Source organism: Amphiura filiformis, chromosome 8, assembly GCF_039555335.1.
Source record: "Amphiura filiformis chromosome 8, Afil_fr2py, whole genome shotgun sequence".
NCBI classification, from domain to species: Eukaryota; Metazoa; Echinodermata; class Ophiuroidea; order Amphilepidida; family Amphiuridae; genus Amphiura; species Amphiura filiformis.
In genome coordinates this window covers 18,906,050-18,919,722 of record NC_092635.1, presented here as the reverse complement: position 1 = coordinate 18,919,722, position 13,673 = coordinate 18,906,050, and the positions used below count along the sequence as shown (strand labels likewise).

The 13,673-nt window shown below is 39.2% G+C and overlaps 2 protein-coding genes across 2 annotated transcripts in view; one reads left to right on the top strand and one right to left on the bottom strand.

Moving 5' to 3' along the window:
• LOC140159447 (uncharacterized) overlaps positions 1–10,303 on the bottom strand; it is a 32,602-nt gene extending 22,299 nt beyond the window's left edge. The window contains exons 1-3 of the mRNA XM_072182927.1: positions 10,224–10,303; positions 2,882–3,073; positions 564–659 (exon numbers count right to left, since the gene is read on the bottom strand). Of these exons, the coding sequence (XP_072039028.1) occupies positions 564–659; positions 2,882–3,027 (242 nt within the window). The 5' untranslated portion in view covers positions 3,028–3,073; positions 10,224–10,303. The remainder of the gene's footprint in view (positions 1–563; positions 660–2,881; positions 3,074–10,223) is intronic.
• A 263-nt stretch (positions 10,304–10,566) lies between these two features.
• Positions 10,567–13,673, top strand: LOC140158752 (succinate dehydrogenase assembly factor 4, mitochondrial-like). The gene is made up of 2 exons (XM_072181957.1): positions 10,567–10,726; positions 11,544–13,673. Exons 1-2 carry the CDS (start codon positions 10,639–10,641, stop codon positions 11,804–11,806), a joined length of 351 nt encoding a protein of 116 aa, XP_072038058.1. The 5' UTR covers positions 10,567–10,638; the 3' UTR covers positions 11,807–13,673.

Genomic DNA, 13,673 nt, shown 5'->3' with positions numbered 1-13,673 from the left:
TTTGCCAACAAATCTAAACATTTGTTTGGGCCATAAAATAAATGCTTTCAACAAACAACTCATTTTTCTCAATCAAGACAAAACATTTTTTGTATGCATTTTTACAGTCAAAATTAATCTACTTTTTGCTCAAAACAGCTGATTTTACATGCATACAACAATTTCAACCAACTGGCCTAAAAACGGCTGATTTTACATGTATACATGTACAGCAAATAAAATAAAACAAAACTCAAAAAAGAAAATCTGGGTTGGTCGGGCCTGTAGAACAGGGTTTCTCTTCACCTTATTAGCAAGTATGTTCCATCCTCTACATGTAGCAAAAAATCTGCTTTAGTCTGTATATCTACCTCGAGTCACCGGCCCTACCTTTGTAGTTCAGCATGTGCTGCGTTGGCTTAGCATAGTTTTTTGTGTGTACATATGCGGCAGGTTGATAACACACATAAAGAATTAAAGATATGTACATGCACCAAGTAATGCTAAGCTAACACAAAACACGCTGAACTTCAAAGCTAGTGCCAGTGACTTGAGGTAGATATGTACAGACTATAGTACATTACCTGAACTTTTCTGCAGCCATAACTGGATTTAATTTGCCAAACAGGAAATTCATGATGACTTCAAATGCCTTTTTGTTTGGCAAAGCAAACATGTCCCTGTGTGGAGAAAAGTAACACAAAATCTGGATCGGATAAAACAAACCGTGTGTACTGAGTTTACTCCATCGATCCTGATGAATATGTTCAACCAAAAACATTCTATATTCTATAACTCTCTTCTTTCAAAGACATTGCAATGATGGCAAAATGTTTAAGCTACATGTGCTTGCCCTTAACAGGATCTACAATATTACAATACAGAATAAGGATAACATACATGTATATCAAAAAGTTCCCTCTCCATAAATAGAACTAATCTCTAAAGATTAGACCTGGTCTAACTTGTATTGTGCATACAGACCTAATGGTTTAAATACACTTAAGGGGGTACTACACCCCTGTCCAATTTTGGGCCTATTTTTGCATTTTTCTCAACAATTATAGCGTATTGGGGACAAGTAAGATATGTATATTATAGGGGCAAGGACTACAATAGTCTACTGTAGTAGACCAGTTTAATTTATCATTCCCTAAATTAATCTCTCTGACCTGACCATGGAAAAGTCATCATTCCTGTTCTGATTCAACAGCTCAGATATCCATGAGAAAACTGGTCTACTGTAGTTCGAATATACAATGAACTATGCACTCTATAGTGGGTATGATGTTACCTCATTAAAAATGCAGTCTTGGCTGTTTATGCACATATCCTGTGGTTTTTACCAATTAAGCCGTTTGAATAGCCGTCCAGCGTGTATTATTTGCACAAGGTCCAATACAATGTATAGTATGCTTGACGTCGCGCACGTATACGCGATGGTTTTAGCTGTCAAATGAAATCTGAATAGAGCTACCCCACGTGGTTTGGGTTCAGTGAACACAGTGGGTTGGGCTAATGCATAAACATGTATGCTTGCCTATCTGTTATTGGTTAAGATTTACCACCCACATTGATTTTTACTTCATTAACATTCATCTCAGATTCGAGATGAAAGAGGTTGAGTCTATGTGTTAAGATATGGTGGGTCACACAGGTCATATCCAACTACCGCAGTCCTTTTTTTCTCTGGGCAGGGCAGTCACTGGAGATGTGATGTGTTTCGTCATAGATTTTAAATGGTTTCATGCATGGAAACGTATGAATTGTTTATCAAAAAAAAGGAATGCAGCGCAGTCTAGGACTACAACTACTGCACTGGAAATTTTATTTCAGAACAGACAACAGTTGTGGAGTTACAGTCAAAAATGAGGGAAAACCAATATTTGATCAATTAATCAATAACTACTTGCTTTGAGTTACTGAATTTTCAGTACAGTAGTTGTAGTCCTTGCCCCTATAATATACATATCTTACTTGTCACCAATGTGCTATAATTTTCTGAGAAAAATGCAAAAATAGGCACAAAATTGACCAGGGGTGTAGTACCCCCTTAACAGATATTTGATCAAAATAATATAAACCAGCCCAAGATTGAAAGCATCAAATGCAAATAACATTGGTTTTTGAGCAATTCATTCCTGGAATTGTGAAACGGAACAACTTCAAAAAGGAGGTTAATAGCTATCTAGGCGCCAACCCGTCAGCTTTATCGTACCAATAACAGCTTGAATGTCTTGAAAATAGGATGGCTACAGTAATCTATATTTTCTGGAGTGTGATGAGGGAGAAAGGCTGGTAGAGCTACTGAATGATATTTTCGTGATCCACAGCCTCATCCCCCCACTTTTCTCAAAAAGAGTTGAGATTTTTATATCACTGGAAACCTCAATGGCTACATAATGTTTATGTACAAAATATTTCTTGCAGATTAATTCGTTTAACAAAGAAATTACAACGCATTGTCTATGGAGCAGTGTAATACACATAATCATGCATAACTTGCGAGCATAAAATCGGAATCAACTGAAATTTTGGGAATAGATTTTTTTTCGTGGATATCTAATGAAAAATGACATAAATAGAGGATGCTAGGATCACAAAATACTCCTTTAAGATGTACAAAATGCCTTTGACAATTCAATTGGAAGTAATACCAAATGTGCAAGCAAGGGCTTAGGCAGCCAGCCGTGTAAGTGTAGGGAGTGTTTTATACACCCAAATTTGTAAATACACACCCAGTTTTTGCCCACATGGCCTATAGGCCCTACTTTGTACACAAATCTTAAATTTACACATCCAGTTTTTTTAAATTTACACACCCAAACCTTCAAATCCTGCCTAAGACCCTGCATGCAAGTCAAGTCTCAGTATGTTCTAACACAAATACTGCAATACTTACTTTGTAAATGGGATGTTGTATTTGGATTCCATATCCCCTGGTTCGAATCCTAGCAGTAACAGATTACTGAAGACTATATCCCTTGTATCCAAATAACCTGGGTGTTTCTCCTTCTCCTTCTTCTTAGTTGCCCTTGTCTTACTCATGGTGATTGCAAACAATTCACTTGGTGGAGACTGAACTTAGTGAATTCTAAAAAAGAAACATATTGATGTAAAAGCATAGCCACATTACTTATTATAGAGGGTTCCCTTGAATTAAAAAATTGAGACCGTCAATTTTTAATTCATGAAAATTTAAAATTTGTACACCGACGATGATGAAGGTTAAAAATTATTCAAACACTTTCTGTTGTTTAAATCAGAATTTTGATTAGCATTTTACAACTAATACAGACAAATGCTACACCTTGAAAATGTCCCGTGCAAGACAATGCAAATACCGGGTAGCATATACTGTGTGGCAATGCAACATTGCAAGAAACAACTTCACACAAAGTGGGTATTGAGATCTCTAGTGACCGCGAGCACTTGGTTAAATCACATCCCTGGCTAAGTCCCGGCTAGGTCCCCGCTATTGCCCGGGTCCTGGGAGGGGCTGCAATTGACAGGCGCATTAAAGCCTTAAACATGCGCATATTTTTGGGGGCTTTAGGGGTGCGAGCCCCCTGGGGTAAAAGAAGGGGTGGCCAAAAACGAAGGGGCAGCAAAAAGAATTAGTAAAGAAGGCTTTAAGCCTGTGCGACAATACTCAAATTGAGGTATGCACATATGTGACACGATCAAAGGAAATGAGTCGATGTCGCTAATATTGATTTTGAGATATTGGCAAAGAAAGTGTATTTTATATTGTTTTCAGCGATTGATAAATTGACGTAACTTCACAAAGAAAAGTCGTATCAACATGGGGTTTTCAGTTTCTGAAAGCTTTTGTCCTTTGTCCTTTTTAGGAACAAGTTTAAAACTTATTTTCGACCAGGGCCGACATGTGACTCATTCCCCTTGATGTCACATATATATAGGAAGAAGAAGAAAAAGAGAAGAACACGACATGATCATGATTGATGATGATCTTAATGTATGTGTTAAATAAAAACCGAACCAAAAAGATGAAGCGTGGTCGGACTGTAGGTATGCCAGGTGAATTCAAATTTGCCATCAAACTGCATCATTTTATATATCAAATTAAAGCCCTTGAGTAAAGAAAGCCAAAACTGAAAACCTTTTCGTCATAGCACTTTCCGTAGCAAAGTTACATCTTGTCAAAGATTGACTTTCATCAAAAAGATTCTGATAGTGCTAGCAAAATTCCCCAAAACAGCATTTCGGTGGTGTTTCTAGATCTTAGTCTCATGATGATAGCAGCTTTTTTAATGGAACTGCTATCAAAATCCCTCTAAAATTCTATGTTGCGATTGACAGATTGTCTTAAATCACCATAACAAATCATATATTTGGGTCAAGTGAAGTATAGAAAACATGTAGGTTTCCTTGACCAGCCTGTTCTTTTAAATTTCTATGTAAATTTATGTATTGTGTTCTAGGCGAATTTGGTTGACTAGCAAATCAGGCTCCGATAATTTTTTTTCTTCTTAATTGCCCGATCGGGCGCGGGCAAGCTTAGGTCAACTTTTGCTTGCCCGATTATGCCCGAAAATTTGAGAAAGAAAACCTGTACAAATTGTACAAAATATCAATTTGATAATGACCTCAAATTGTTTACAAAAATATATTTTTCCATACGTTGTCATTGTATCCAGTTGTTACGCATATAAAGCTATCTATACTGATAAAATAACAAATTCTCGATCATGATGAGAGGATGTGCCTTCTGCATCAGCATACTTTTCATAGAATAACACGATCGCGCGACATGCATGACCGAACCTTGACCTTAGCTTAGTAGCATTAATATTAGCAACTACCGTGCCCGGCCGGCGGATTGGTCAATTCTCAAAAGCTGCCTGTGTTTGCCCCGTCGAGCGCCGGTCTTTGTGTACTACGCTCGACGCAAATAACTGTGCGTACCTTAAAGTTGGGTCTCATGATCGAGAATTTAATATTTTGACTATCGGTGAGCAAATTCGTGGCTGAACTTCTTGAGTATAATTAAGTTCTGATTGCAGTTAAGAACGACCTCATCGCCACTCACAGAATTGATCTCGATTCAAACTGTGAAGTTGTCTGGATTTCTATCTCAGTCCAAGGGATGAAACAGATAATTGTTGGTGCTTTCTATCGATCGCATCAATTTGGTAACACCACTGAGTACATGGACCAACTTAGGGAATCGCTCAGCAAGATCAAAAGATCTAATCGTAGCCATATCTGGCTTGCTGGCGATTTTAATCTTCCCGGAGTCGACTGGGATTCTCAGAGTGTCACCCCTAATTCCCAGTATGTTGGACTTTCCAAACACATGCTTGAGATTGCTGCAGACTTTGGCCTTGAGCAAATGGTCACTAAACCTACTCGAGGCAAAAACATCCTTGATTTATTTTTCACCAACAATCCAACCCTGGTTGAAAGGTTTTCACTTATCCAGGGTTGAGTGATCATGACGGTATCCCCATGATCATAGTCAGCTCTAGGCCCAAGGTGATTAAAACCAAGCCTAGAAAGGTCTTTCTATATCAGAAAGCTGACCTCAGTGCCATCAGAAATGATCTCAAGCAGTTTAGTGATACTCTGATTTCTAGTGATCCTTCATCGTGCTCTGTGAGTGACCTATGGGTTGACTTTGAGAAAGCGGTCAAGAATTCCATGGATGGCCACATTCCGACTCGCATGGTCAGCACGCGCAATCTGACCCCTTGGATAGGGAGGAATATTAAGAGACAGCTGAAAAAGAAACAGCGTGCGTTTAACCATAAACAGAAAGTCGGGGACCAGGAATCTCTTGATCGCTTCCATGATTTGCGCAAGGCCACTCAGAAAGCTACGAGGAAGGCTCACAGAGAGTTTATCAACTCTGTTTGTCTAGATTCCAGCAAAAAGTTCTGGTCCTTCATGAAGAATTTGAAGACCGACTCTGTTGGCATATCTACCCTGAGATCAAACTCAGGTGTTCTGGAATCTGACAACCATGTTAAGGCTAACATTCTCAATGACCAATTCAAATCTGTTTTTACCAATGAAGATGACACATTACCAACATTAGGACCTAGCAATTATCCCACAATACCAGACATTCAAATTTCACAAGAGGGCATCATTAAACTCTTACAGAACATCAAGATTCACAAAGCCCCAGGGCCTGATGGTATTCCTGCCTATATACTCAAGGTTGCAGCCGAGGAGATAGCGCCGGCATTATGTATGATTTTCGAAAGATCCTTGGAGTCTGGCGAACTACCATCAGATTGGCTTAGTGCCAATATTAGCCCAATTTTCAAGAAAGGAGACCGAACAGCTGCCTCGAACTATAGGCCCGTCTCTCTCACAGCCATATGTTGCAAGGTCTTAGAACATGTCATCCATTCACACATCATGCATCATTTTGATAAACATTCTGTTCTCACCACAAAACAACATGGCTTCAGACGCAACCACTCATGCGAATCACAACTTTTATTAACAACACATGACCTGGCCCTTTCACTAAATAACAGACAACAAACTGATCTTGTAATTATGGATTTTAGCAAGGCATTTGATACGGTACCACACAATCGCCTTCTCCTTAAATTACAACACTATGGCATCCGCAACAACATCCACACATGGATAGCAAATTTCCTTATGCACCGTAAACAGAGGGTCGTTGTCGGGGTGAACACTCGGCTTGGACAGATGTGTTATCTGGCGTTCCCCAGGGCACGGTGCTAGGACCTTTGCTATTCCTCATATATATCAATGACTTGCCACAAAACATACAATCTGAAGTCCGGCTCTTTGCCGATGATTGTGTTATCTATAGGCAAATAGTTCACAATCATGACCATGATCAACTCCAGGATGACTTAAACACACTTGTCAAATGGCAGAATGATTGGCAACTACATTTCAATATCCAAAATGTTTAGTCATGAGGATCACCCATGCACGATCGACTAAAATGTTTGATTACAAATTGGGAGACCGCATTTTAGAAGAGACAAAGTGCCATCCCTACCTAGGAGTTGAGATTTCCAACAATCTTTCATGGTCTAATCACATTCACGCAACACATCATCTGCAAACAGACAATTAGGATTTATTAGAAGAAACTTGTACTCTGCACCAAGCAAATCAAACAAAATGCCTACATGTCACTTGTGCCCCCACATTGAATATGCCAGTTCAGTGTGGGACCCCACCAAAAAAGATCTAAGTAACAAAATTGAGATGGTGCAGCGCCCAGGCAGCGCTTTGTTATGAATGACCACAAAAGAACTAGTAGCGTCACTAACATGCTAAAGGAGCTGGATTGGTGTTCTTTAAAAGATCGTAGAACAGCCAATAGGTTAGGTATAATACAAAAAAAATAGAACTTTTTTTGATTCTCATCAAAGTAATCTCATATTAAAGAGGTAAATGAAAGAAAACTGATGAGGCATAAATGAATTAATTGAATGTCATACGACATGTGGTTGCGGAGATATGCTAATTTGAAAGTCTCAATTTTTCAGCCAATTTCCTGTACAAACTTTTTGTGCATGCACATATTAAAATGCTTATAGGCCTATACTGTGCATTGTGAGTACACAATTTTAAGAAACAAGCACTTGCTATTTACGGTACTGAACTGTAAATGTAATCCTAGATTGATTGAATTTGAATGGATGTGAACATAAGGGCCTATCATTTTCTTTGTAAGGGGGGGGGGTCCCAAATATACAGGGGGGGTCATAATTTTTGGAAAGAAAAATAGGGGGTCATAAAATTTTGATGACCAAAATGTAGGGAGTCGCAAGATGACCACAGATAGTGTGTTTATCTTATTCAAAAGACTGAATACAATTTTAGCCTCTTCAGGGGGTACGTGTAAGGTGTATCAGTGGGTGGGGAGAGAGGGGTCATAAAAGTTTGTTGCCGAAATAGGGTCATAATTTTATTGATGCTGACTTTTTGGAAATTTGGGAGCCCCATGAAAATGATAGCCCCTAATATACAAATGAACATGTATGAGTAACATTTTGTTTTATTTCTGTTTTCTGATGCAGATTCCAGCTTTGACAGAGGATGGAAACCAGGGACTGTCTTTTGGAATTTGCAGGAGAGCATTACATAGCTCTTCTAGAGCCTTCAAGAGCTGTTTAGAACATTAACAATAAAATGTAGTGAGAGAATGGTCAACTAAGGAAAGCTAAAAATCACTCTCCGATTTAAGGAGAGCAGAAGAGAGCGATTGCTCACGCTCTCCTCAAAAGGCAGTCCCTGGGAAACCACAGTGAGGGCCAACAGCATATGCAAAAATAAAGAAAACTTATTCAAAAAATGAAATTAGGTGTTGAAGTGTCTTATTATTTTTTGTCATTGAAAAACTCATGGTTTTGATACTACCCACCCAGTACACCTTTTCACTGATACAAGGGGGGGGTAATTTGTTTGAGGGGCACCCTTTAAAATGTTTAATTGTTATAAGCACTAGCTGATGCATTCACCCCCCTCCCCCAGGAAAATGTTTTTGAGCAGGCACCCTTTGGAGCACTGGCTGGCGCATGCTCCCTATTCCGAAGATCATTGCGGAAACTCGAGGGCCAGTTCACTTGATCATCAGAATGGGGTCACTCCTGCTCAAGTATGAACCCCCCCTTCCCCCAGCTTAAGTTTTGTCTTTGAGTAGGCACCCTTTGGAGCACTGGCTGGCGCATGCTCCCTATTCCGAAGATCATTGCGGAAACTCGAGGGCCAGTTCACTTGATCAACAGAATGGGGTCGCTCCTGCTCAAGTATGAACCCCCACCCCTTCCCCAGCTTAAGTTTTGTGTTTGAGCAGGCACCCTTGGGAGCACTGGCTGGCGCAGGCTCCCTATTCCAAAGATCATTGCGGAAACTCGAGGGCCAGTTCACTTGATCATTAGAATGGGGTCACTCCTGCTCAAGTTCCCCCCCCCCCCATGACGTAGCGTCATAGGACTATGTCCCCCCCCCCCATCAATTTGAACATTTAGAAAATCAAATAGGAAAATGGCCAAAAACGGCCTGTAGGCCCCTATCCCCGGCCATCATACCCGATGTGCCCACAGTCATTCATGCGTCTAGTCTATCAGAGCAAAAATCTGATAGCGCTATGCATGATGGGATATGAATAGAAAAGGTCCAAATTTGCTTCTTCCCCCGACTCATAGTCGGCACAGAGTGAGAATCTATCCCAGCATCCACAGCATGAGCCCATTCAATTAGTATACGCAAACCATGCCGGGTTAAACATGTTCACTCACTGGCAAAAGTAGCCGAATTCGTACTACACAAAGTCCCCAGTTCACTCACTTTTTGCGCAAGGCATCCATCCAATCTCATCAAACCAAACATTTTTATGTACAAAAAACTATCTTTATTCACCGCGTGCTCCATTTAACTTACCGCTCAACTCCGTTATTTAGATATTTGGAGAGTAATTTCCGAAAAAAATTGATCGAAATCGTCACTTTCAAACCCACTAGAAAGTCGCCAAAATTTGCCGCGACCACGTGCGAATCATCTGACCTCTTCCGGGTTATGATCAAGTTCAACCTTTGACTTGACCTTGTAAGCTTTGGAACTGTTTTTAACTCGATCTAATTCCCCCAAATTTTTTTTCAAAAACATCGCCGTAAAATTTACTACCGGTAATGAATTTCCAAAATGGCGCCGGGTGCGCGATTTCCCTATGCTGAGAGAGGCTGAATATTGCGCATGCTCAGGTAAGGAATGCTCACATACCTAAATAGGTTAACCATCCTCCACAAGGCTAGAGAGGGTCTCCTGCCCCTGCCGGTCGACGACCTCCTTCTGCCGGTCCAACGTCCTTCTAGGCACTCTCACCAGAACTCATATCAAATCATAACCGCAAACAAAGACTGTTATAAGTACTCGTTCTGGCCAAGGACAGTACAGGACTGGAACAAGCTACCCTACCACATCACCACGATACAAGACTCCAAAGATTTCAAGAACCAAGCAACCAACTACCTAAAGCAACTCCAATAAACAGCAATCCGCATGCGCACAACTATTCCTGTTCGTCTGGCTTCACTTGAAGCGTTGAGCAGTATTGCTACAGACAGAGAATAGCTGCCGAATTCTCCTACCACGGCTAAATAACCGTGAACAAACATGGAACATTTTCATACATTGTGAACACGAATCATTTTGATATCGTCACGTTAGTATTGAATGAACCCTAATCTAGATCATAACAAAACAAAGGTGTTACTTACCTTTCATTTACCTTCACAAAACTAGACTTTTTCAAAGCATTTACGAACGTTACGATTCGATATCCCCGCCTGTTATTGTTTCAATCTTTACACGGTTGACATCCTAATTTAAATTTCAATGGACAAGGGCGAAAAATATACAGGAAAGAAAATTACAGGATGTCAACCCTAAAACTCTTTATCTACATCTCTTTTACAAATTCAAGCATATCACTCTGAAAATAGTGAAAGCGATAATGATACGTTGTGTAAGAGGTTTATTTTAGCTGGCTTCAAAATTCATTGAGCGCAATATTGTACCCTGAAAAGTGATCGGGAATGATTTTGTAAACAAAAATTTGCAGCTGATCATCATTCATGTAACCCTCCTCAGTTACATGTTCATCTTTGAAGAAACAGAAACACAGCAGTATTAATGATTATGGCAGTCAAGATGTCAGTTCAAAAGGTTTCTTTACTCTACCTTTCGACAACAAGGACATGGCAGCTATTTAGAAGCACAGGTAAGCTTAAACTTCTTTTAAAGTTACTTGACATATTTTAAAATTCATTCATGCATTTGGGATTTGTAGCTAGTTGTACATGTACATATGTACTTACACCACTGATTTGCTGTGTGAGCCAGACATAACACTGTGTATACTTTCAGTCATCTGGGATTTGATCAATGAATTAGTAGATAATTAAATAATTTTAATGGTCAACCAGAAAAACTCACTTTTTGGTCAGATGGAATCACCGACGTTTCGGCCAAAACCTTTGGCCTTCAGCTGGGTGGATGATTTAGGGTCATCCGAGGTCAATCGATGAGGAAGTTGCTTGATGCCCTGATCCCAGCCATTTTGGACCGTGAACCCCATTGGTTTGAACGGGGAGTCAAAGAAGCAGTGTGGGTGGGTACGAGCTGAACAACAGGAGCGGGTTGTTAGAGTTAGTCTGTCACATGTCACGTCGGTGATTCCATCTGACCAAAAAGTAAGTTTTTCTGGTTGACCAGATTTAATTATCTACTTAATTGAGCCAGACATACTTTTTCATAAGTTTGTTCGGTTTATAGTTCAAAGAATGATGATTCGAAACAGAGATAAAGTGTCTAAATTCAAAGGCACAACATGATAGCGATGCCGGGACTCAAACCAACAACCTTCCGATTATGAGTTGGACCCCGTTCCGCTCGGCTACTGTGTTCTCATGGAAAATGTACATAATATAATAATTGATGAAGAAGAAATTACGTCAATTGGACAGAAAACTGTTTTTAATTTCAGTTTGTTTTAAATTATTACAAATGTATTTTTTACTTAAATTCCATTCATATAGGTGTGAAAACTTCATCACTAGGGCTTTGCCATCGTTTCTACAGTGATGCTAGCAATAGTCAACGTAACAGTCCGCTCAAGAAACCAAACACACCCGTCGGCAAACACGACGATCCTGACAAGCATAAAGATGCTGAGAAGGAACCACTTGAACCCTTCCCAAATAATGTCAATCCATATACAGGAGAAAAAGGTGGACCAAAAGGACCTGAACCTACTAGATATGGAGACTGGGAAAGGAAAGGAAGATGTATAGATTTCTGATCATTGCAATCATGCAGTTTTTGCTGTTCAAATGATAATTTATTGGAACTATGGTGATACTGATAAATTGTTAGGATACTTGAACCAGTATGGATGGATGACATATTGTGCAAGTCAACATCTTAGTGTTTTACCCAACTTTTGAAGTGCAATCAAGAGTCTTCTGTTACACTACATCTTGAGATGGGTGTGATAGTAAACATGGTAAATCTGAGAACAAATCTGCAGATGGTGTAACAATTTGTTAGCAATTGCAGTGCTCATCAGTACATCTGATTACTTTGTGTTACCCTTGTAGTACACTATAATATTATAAACAATGTAAGAATTCCTGATGTAACTTGCTCATATCATAAAAAAGTAGCACCATCCATCATGTTTTAAAACTGATGTATTTTAAACACTACTTGGGATTTTAACAATTTTGACATTTGGATGAATTTGCATTACTATTGGCCTTTGGTTGATAAAATAATCCATAAATTACTCCATGGGATTACAGACTTTTCATGTACAAGGGCTGGAGCCTGGAATCCTGTTTTCTTCATCAAGTATGCTTTGGAATTCCACACATTTTTATTTACTCTCTAATATAAAGGGGTGCAACATTTTTCTGGAAAAGCTCATTTTTATGATTCAGAGTTTTGGGGTGGGGTACTTCCTAGATCTTTAGCTGAACTTGAAACTCCCAAGTAAGTTTCTTTAATAAACATGCATCACTAATTGTTATTAATTTAGATGAACTCCAGTTGTATATTCTTCATCAGAGCGTCAGTGGATCAAGTCTGGTTCAGTCGTGCAAGCACATTAAAGTGCTATGCTCAACTGTATTTTGCCGTTACACATTTAATCAGCAGTGTAACTCTTGGGGTACTTTGAGGACAAAACTAGAGCGATAACCGCACCATAGCTGAACCATGTGGCTTCGGCAGTATATTGTGGTAGGCCTATACCAATGTCACCCGGAGTCTGTAATGGACATAATCTCGAAATGCTACAAAGATATGACCGGCCGAGTGGTGTTAATGAAAGAGGAAAAGTAAAGAATATAAAATAAACTAGAGCAACTGTGCCCACGAGGTAAGTTAGGCGGATGACTGTGACGATCTGATCAAGCAGCAATACTGTGCTGGATAGCATTTTTAATCATTAATTGCCGTTTTAATATACCTTGATCGTGGAAAGCTGGCATTTTGAAAACTTGAATTTTGACCTCTGTATGACCCCCTTAATGCCCTTAAATGAATTTTAAAATATTTAAAACATGTTAAGAATGTCATAATGATCATTGCATTTAAATGTCAGCTCAATTGAAGCATTTTGAAAACGTGACCTTTGACCCCTTTATTGCCCCTTAATGACCTTAAATGAATTTTAAAATATTTTCAACATGTTTAGAATGTCATAAGGATCATTGCTTTTAAATTTAAGCTCAATCGGAGCATTTTTGGTTAAAATGACCTTTTTTGACCCCTGGATGACCTCTGACGTTTGGAAATATTTTTATTATATTCTTTATGTTTTCCTCTTTCATATGACATCACTCATATGTCCATTTCTCAGACCAAAAGGTTGCTGAGTAAGGAAGTAAGTAAGGAAGTAACATAGACTACTATAGGCTGAGACCATTTCATGGTTCAGCAACAATTATCACCCCAATTAGTACCAAAAACATGAAAAATCACCTATTTTGGCTCAAGTGAGCTACCTAAACCATATATATATATATAATGTTATGCCCATGCCCTTTAAAAAATGTTTTGGGTTCTTAACAATTTTCTGATATTCAAATTAACATTTTGATTTTTTGTCATTCTTTATGGCCTGCTTGGATTTCTGTAGCCTCCAATAAAAAGGTAACACATGA

Bases quoted from the DNA above. Each gene is read 5' to 3' on its own strand.
- LOC140158752 (XM_072181957.1), top strand. From the start codon at position 10,639: ATGATTATGGCAGTCAAGATGTCAGTTCAAAAGGTTTCTTTACTCTAC. The intron at 10,727-11,543 runs GTAAGCTTAAAC...CCATTCATATAG, and splicing joins GCAGCTATTTAGAAGCACAG to GTGTGAAAACTTCATCACTA.